The sequence below is a fragment of the Anarrhichthys ocellatus genome, unplaced genomic scaffold, assembly GCF_004355925.1.
Source record: "Anarrhichthys ocellatus isolate YVR2014 unplaced genomic scaffold, GSC_Weel_1.0 scaffold2694, whole genome shotgun sequence".
Taxonomy (NCBI): Eukaryota; Metazoa; Chordata; class Actinopteri; order Perciformes; family Anarhichadidae; genus Anarrhichthys; species Anarrhichthys ocellatus.
The window spans coordinates 1-7,072 of NW_022282668.1; the positions used below are offsets into that span (position 1 = coordinate 1).

General features: G+C 39.3%; 1 protein-coding gene across 1 annotated transcript; it reads right to left on the reverse strand.

The window, feature by feature from the left end:
* Positions 1–77: 77 nt before the first annotated feature.
* LOC116378502 (F-BAR and double SH3 domains protein 2-like) lies at positions 78–5,698 on the reverse strand. The gene is made up of 3 exons (XM_031840392.1): positions 5,549–5,698; positions 3,202–3,299; positions 78–927 (listed from the first exon to the last, which is right to left on the reverse strand). Exons 1-3 carry the CDS (start codon positions 5,567–5,569, stop codon positions 810–812), a joined length of 237 nt encoding a protein of 78 aa, XP_031696252.1. The 5' UTR covers positions 5,570–5,698; the 3' UTR covers positions 78–809.
* Between the last annotated feature and the right edge of the window lie 1,374 nt (positions 5,699–7,072).

Here is a 7,072-nt window from a genome sequence, read left to right on the forward strand (position 1 = left end):
GAGGAGTCGCCCCCTGGTGGACACCAGAGAGAATGCAGCTTTAAGACTCGGCTTGGCTTCAGTCGGCAGAACCGGAGGTTGCCGCCTGGTTTTTCCGTCTAATTGACATTTGTATATTTATTACATAAAGTAATAAAATGGACAACTTTGCTATTTACTAGCTTGCCCGTTCTTATGCCTTTTTGGCCGGCTCTGTGTCACTGCAGCATGATGAACTGTTTTTAGTTTAATTCATAAGAAAAATTCATCATTTTTATAAACTCTTTACATATTTTGTGTGAAAAAATCTCAATTTGTAAAGTAACTAAAGCTGTCAGATAAATGTAGCCGAGTAGAAGTAGCTCAAAATGTACTTAAGTACTTTTCCAACTCTGGTTCAGTCTATTTGGCTCATTTAAGACCGGCCGTTCACAACAAGTGCTGCTCTTTGAGCCCCCCCCCCCCCTTAGGACCAGATGCTCATGGGCAAACAGACATGTAAGGTTGCTGGTTGGATAACGACAGACGTGCCCCCTCTCTTCACAGCCGTGGTGGACATTCCTCACAGCGCTGCAAAAAACCTGAACACAGCCAAAGAGGCAAGAAGGGATTCTTCAGACGTCTGCAGGAAGCTGCGGGTTAAACAACACAGCGAGGAGGAAACGAGCCGGCGGATCACTCCTGGTCTCTGGTTCTGTTGTGGTTTGTCTTCATTCATGAGCCACGAGAGAACAAAGAGCTTTCTGAAGGGACCACATCCTCAACCTCGACTTTGTCATATTATGGCGTCTTTGAGGGAACGGCGTCGTGAAAGCTAAACCGTATTTCTTTTAGCGACGCAAATGAAAAGGCAGAGCAGCGATGACGCTAACGAGCTTCAGCGACGACAGAGATTTACTCACCTGGGCGTAGTCTCTCTCTACAGCCGCCCTCTTCTGGCTGAAGGTCCTGAAGAAGAGAAACACAGTGAACTATGAATCATCTTAAAATCACAACCAAGGATCAGACATTAACCAACACATCTGACAAAAGATACATACATTTATATACAGTATTGGCCCATTTTTCTCTCAATATTTCATATGTTCATAATCTTAAAGTTAAGGTTAGTTTCTCTATTTAACTTATTTAACTCTATTTTAGTTACTTGGACAAACTTAACGTGTTAACTAAGTTGCCATCATTCAGTTTATCCGGCTCTGCATGACAACAATGGAACAATCATATTATATATCAACAGCTTGTTGTTCCTCCACTTTTCTATCAGTCAGCAAAGAAAGTCCAGCTGTCTGTCTACACCGATTGTTTTTGCCATTTTCCTGCCATTTTCCCCATCTTCTCCTCTTCCTGTGGTGCTTAACGTGGGATATTTCTCACGATGCAGTCGGACAAAAAGTCTCCACTAAATCTGAAAGTCTTGAGTCGGTTAAATGTGTTCAAGGAGGTATTTTGTGGAGCAATTCTGTAGTTTTTAAGTCATATTTACGGAGGTTTTTATTGCCTTTTCCTGTGATGGGTTTCACTCTGCATGTCCACGAGATCTTGATGCAAAGCTGAACTTTTTGTTCCTTAGAGAACAACAAAAAGTTTCCTGCTAGATGTTTTGAATAGCTGTAAAATGCTTGGCTTGTTTCACAAATAATCCTTAAAATGTGCAGAGTCAAAGCGAGCTATGTCAGTGAATACGACTTCAGGCTTGATTTACAATAACAGGAAGGAGGAGGACGATAACTCTCGAGTTACATTCAAACAAAAAAGTCGAAGGAAAGAAGAGAGGTCAGAGCCCTGGGAAGAAAGAAAACGTGACTGCAGCAAAATCCTCATCAAGTCATTAAACATGTCGAGACTCGACTGCGACGCTCCAGCCCGACTCTAAACAATCCGGCCTACTTCCCGGGAGCTTCCCTCTCTTCCACTAACCCCCCCCCCCCCATCATTCACTTCCTGTCCTTTTCCCCAAACAAGAGCTTTTGCTGACAAGCAGATGCAATTTCCAGTCTGCTGAGTCATTTCTCGTCAGAGATCAGGGAGCGACCCCTGTGAATTCTGTACCCGTCGTGTTTCACATCGTTTCTGTGCAGACTGATGTTAGGAAGCCTCCCACAGAGAAACGGTTCAGGGCCGTCAGAACATCTGGCAGCTCTCTTTGACCTTAACTTCCAGCTGTTTGGAGGTTCAGAGCTCTGCCACCGACCACAGACAGGAAGTCCTCAAGGACACTAGAACCAGACCGAAATTAAACATTCACCGATACTACAAAGAGACTAGAATCTATCAAATCTGCAACTGTGTAAGTAAACAAACTGCATCATAGTGTAGGAGGATAATAACAACAGTTTACTTTTAATTAGACGTATGGATAAACAGGTCGAAGCTGTTCATCATTTTCTCCTACAGAGAGTATGTATGAGTGCTTAATGGGTAACGATGCTAGGCTAGCGAATTAGCGCTAACAGTTTGAGGTGATTTTATATCTTGAAAACGCCTTTCAAAGAAGGTGCACATTTTTCAAATGTATTTGTGTGGACGTAAAAATGGAGCATTTGCAAAACGCTGAGTTCATCACGTCCATTGTTGCTTTGTGTGTTTAATGAACATGCGCTTAAAAACAACAACGATGGCGTTCTACCATGAAAGCAGCAGCTCCACCTCGCCGTCTCGCCGTTTCACCACAGCAGCTCGGGGCCGTGTACCAAAAAAGGTGCGAAATAAAGTGAAGCAAAAGCTGTCAAATAACTGTAAATAAATAGATGATTAGCTGCTAATGTGTTTATAAATTCAGAGCATATGTATCATTGAGGGTGTTGATCACGTAAAACCATAGACTGTATATAAAATGTGGATCCATTGGTTTATGGACTTATGTTTTGAAGCATCAACTTCGTAATTTGGCCGTCGCCATCTTGGTATTTTTGCAACCAGCGAACAGGAAGTGACCATATCTGGACTGAGGAGGAGAGACGTAGAGACGCCGTATAGTCTCTGGTAGAGACCTGTCAATCACAGTAGCCCCGCCCTAAAGCATCCCCTGCTTTATGGTCTGTTTGACTCTAAATGGACCATAATGTACTAAATGAACATCATGCTGTATTGAAGAAGACTTGAAACTAGAGATTGAGACCACAAACTCATGTTTACAATGTTTACTGAGGTAATAAATCAAGAGAGAAGTAGAGTCATCTTCTCATAGACTTCTACACAACCAGAGGAGTCTGTGCTCACCTCAGGTCCTCCAGGAGGTCACACTCCGTCTGGTGTTTGATTTGTAATCTGTTCGTCTGCTCTGCGTGAGTGTGTTTCAGCTCCTGGGTGACCCGGACCTGCAGGAAGGAAGAAAAGACGGTTTATTAAGAGAGAATCTTGGGACGTATACAGAAAGACAAAAGAGGATTTCTCCACTGAATACTCCTCACATGTCTACCAATGACTCCACAGGCCGCCGTCGATTCAGCCGAGCTCACAGCTGCTTGTGAAAATGAGCTGCAGTCATCATCACGCAGCAGCTCCGGGTTTCTAATTGGCCATCAGATTAATAATGAAGAGCTTTGACCGGATCTCATTACTGTTAACTGGGAGGTTTGTTTCATGCTTCAATTATGAGCCGGTTAAAGTTCAATAATCAAAAACTAAATATAGATGTCAACATTAACAGCCAATCAGTGTGAGGATATGATTCATGTATTTGTGACATATGACAGTCAACTCAACATCTTTGAGTTTTGGACTATTAGTCAAATAAACAAGCAATTTAAATAAGTTACCTTTGACTTCTGGAATTTATAATTATTTCATTGACAAAATAATTAATTGATAATAGCTTTGGTATCTCTGCGTTTATTTATTTATTATTATCATTGAATTTTGTTAAAATAAGTTTATTATGTGAAGAATTTAATGACAAAATGACAAATATTCACTTGTTATGCTTCTTAAATGTGAGGATCTGCTGTTTGTATTTACACTGTGATCGTAAATCTAACATATTTTAGGTTTTAGACTCTCGTTTGGATAAAAGAAGCTATTTGATGACGTCTGATCACAGCTTTGTGATGTATTATGACAGAAACAATCTTCAGATTAATGATGAAAATAATCCTTAGTGGAAAGCAGCTCCACATAAGTGGCTGAGAACTTGATTATTAGTGATTATCAGTGATTAGAAGGTTCAATAGCCTGATTGGTGTCTAGTCTAATTTCTCTCCCCAGAGACACAGCGACACCTGGAATCTAACTTTACTGACAATAGAGGTAATAACCTAATTAGTCGGTCAAAAGAAAAACAACAAGCAACTAGTTCGCTGATCAATTAATCATTAAAGTAACTTTTCAAGCAAAAACGTCAAATATTCTAGTTTAGGCTCTTAGGATCTGGTGCATTCGTCTTCTGTTTTATAACAAAACAAGTTACTTAAACATCTTGTATCTTTAATATAATAATAATAATAATAATAATAATAAGACTTTTAGATAATGAAATACTTTGTGTGTTGTACTAAGTAGTAAACTTCAACACGAGGATCAAAGATGTAAAACAAGTTCCGGACTGAATGCTTCTCTTCTAATCACAACATTAGAGAACTTGATGTTGATTGTTTATTTTAATTATGTGAGTTTGAAGTCTGAGCCTAAATGAATATGTTCATGTTGACAAATCATCATTTAATCAATATGTTCAGCCAAGTCAGAGAGCTTTAACTTCTGTATTTTGTGTACAACACTTTAAACAAGGAACACCTGCATCTATTTAACTCCAGTTCCCAGCTCTCTGGTGTCATGTCATTGAAATATGATCGGATGAACCACGTTTACAGAGATTTTGTGTTGTTACGTGTATCTCCAACTCAAACACAACTTCACTCTTAAACTGTGGAGACTATTCTGAAGTTAAGCAACAGATACGTGACAGCAGCGACTGTTTCTCTTCGTTTGGACCAAACTACGAACAGAAACCTGTCAATTTAACGTCGCATCGCTCCAGACGCACTCAAACAACACCGCACGAGCCAACTTTGACTTTCTGTTTTAACAACCGTGGGTCCACTCTCACAATCGGCGCGGACAAAAACCTCAAACGTCATTTAACTTTGGGTAAAATGTTAAACTTTTGTCTCGCATGCTATGGTCATAATCCTGCAGCTCAGTGCGGACCAGCCGCGATATTTCCTTGATGCTTCAGCGCTGATGTAACGCAACACCTCTGGGACGACATTTATTAAAATATGCACACTTGCTGTTGGGGAAACGGTTCATGTCGTCACGTTTTTTTAAGTGTTTTGGAAGGACCGTTTTCTCTCCATTCGAGAGGGAACGATGCTGTTCTCCCAAAAAAAAAAAAAAAGTGGCACATGGGACTTTTTTTTTTTTTTTTTTATAAGTTTTTCTTCCTTTGTTGCTATTTTAAAAAAACAGAACAAACTAGTTAACATTTGCAGAATTAAAAAAAAGCAAGTTTATCGTTTAAAACCACGAACCAGCAACAACAAAGCGTACATTTGTAAAACCATTAAATATGCAGCAGTTCGTCGAGAACGTTTCCACGCCAGTCACGGTGGATTCAAACTAAACTCACCTTTCTCGGTGGAGGTTGCATCCTCGTTTCTTGACATAGAAAACAACCGAAAGACGTAAAGTAGTTCGTTCTGGGGACAAAGTTTGCGCAAGTGTTTCGTAAGTTGAAAACACTTCTGTGGCCGCAGGGAACAGAAAACACACCAACGCGTCAAGCTAGCCAGCGGGGAGCTGGCACACTTCCGGACATATTTTCAAAATAAAACTCATGGTATGAAATACTACTTCCGTATGCAATCTTCAAAAATAAAAGCAGCATTTTTTTTAAAGTTGTTTAAATAAGTAAACCCCAGTTTATAAAATTGACTAATGTGGGGCGACTGTGGGTAAGGGGATAGCAGGGCCGCCTTTCAGTCAGAGCGTCGGTGGTCCGGCTCTGCTAGTCGCATGTCGATGTGTCCTTGAGCAAGACACTTAACCCCAAAATTGCTCCTGTAGCTGTGCCTACGGTGTAGAAATGTGAATTGTAAGTCGCTTTGGATAAAAGCGTCTGCTAAATGACTGTAATGTAATGTAGTAAATTAAATAGTGGCTTAAAAAACTACTTATTACCAGATAAAGGTAATTCTAATGCTTTTTTTGCTTATGTAAAGCTGCCTAATCATAATAAGTAACCACATAATTGTTCAGTAAAAAAATAATTACAGACAGAATCAATGTATAAAACAAAGTACTGAATATTGAGAATAGTGTTTGATTTTTAGCTGACATTGCAGATTATCACATGAATAATCCATTCTTACAAACAATAGACATTCGTACATCTTAAAGTCTTACACCGTACTTATTACTCTTCTTTTAAACAACAGCAAATTCAGCTTTCAGTAAAGATTGTTTGATATATTGTGTAATTGTGAGAGATTATTACACTTAATTATAATTTATTACAGGGATAGTTAAGATTCAATTTAAAATATTTTTACTTGATATGACAGCAGCAGAATAAATGTATTCAACTACAATAAAAGTCTGTCTGGATTGAACTCCTATCGTACTTTGTCTCAGATAAAACATGCGGAGTGTAAAGAGGAAATGTTACCACAGTTTATGTAAATCAGTAAATCATTTGTGTTTTATGGAAAGCAAATTTCACAATGGAACTTTTTTTGTATTGAATGACATGTTCTCACTATAAATCATGTTTGACAGTGAGCCCTCTAGTGGCTGTCTAACATGGATCAATGGTGAACGTGGTGTGTTTTTATTTGTATCTATGTTAATCTGTTGTGCATATAAACTTTAAAGTAATGTGTCTCAAACGGCTTCAACCCAAAAAACACAAAATGAGCTGATTTCCCTTCGTTGCCCTTTTTAAAAACAACATTTAAAACCTTGTTTCGAGTTCCGGCTCATGAGTCTGCCCACATCTCATTGTATGTGTTCCTCTAATTATGACCAACTTCCTGCTACCATGCCTGTTATTGTGTTGGCATCCTGGACTGGTTTATCCTCAAAGACACGTCAGAAAATAACAAGGGCCCAGTACAGGTAGCTGCATGCAGAACATCTGAATATACATATATAT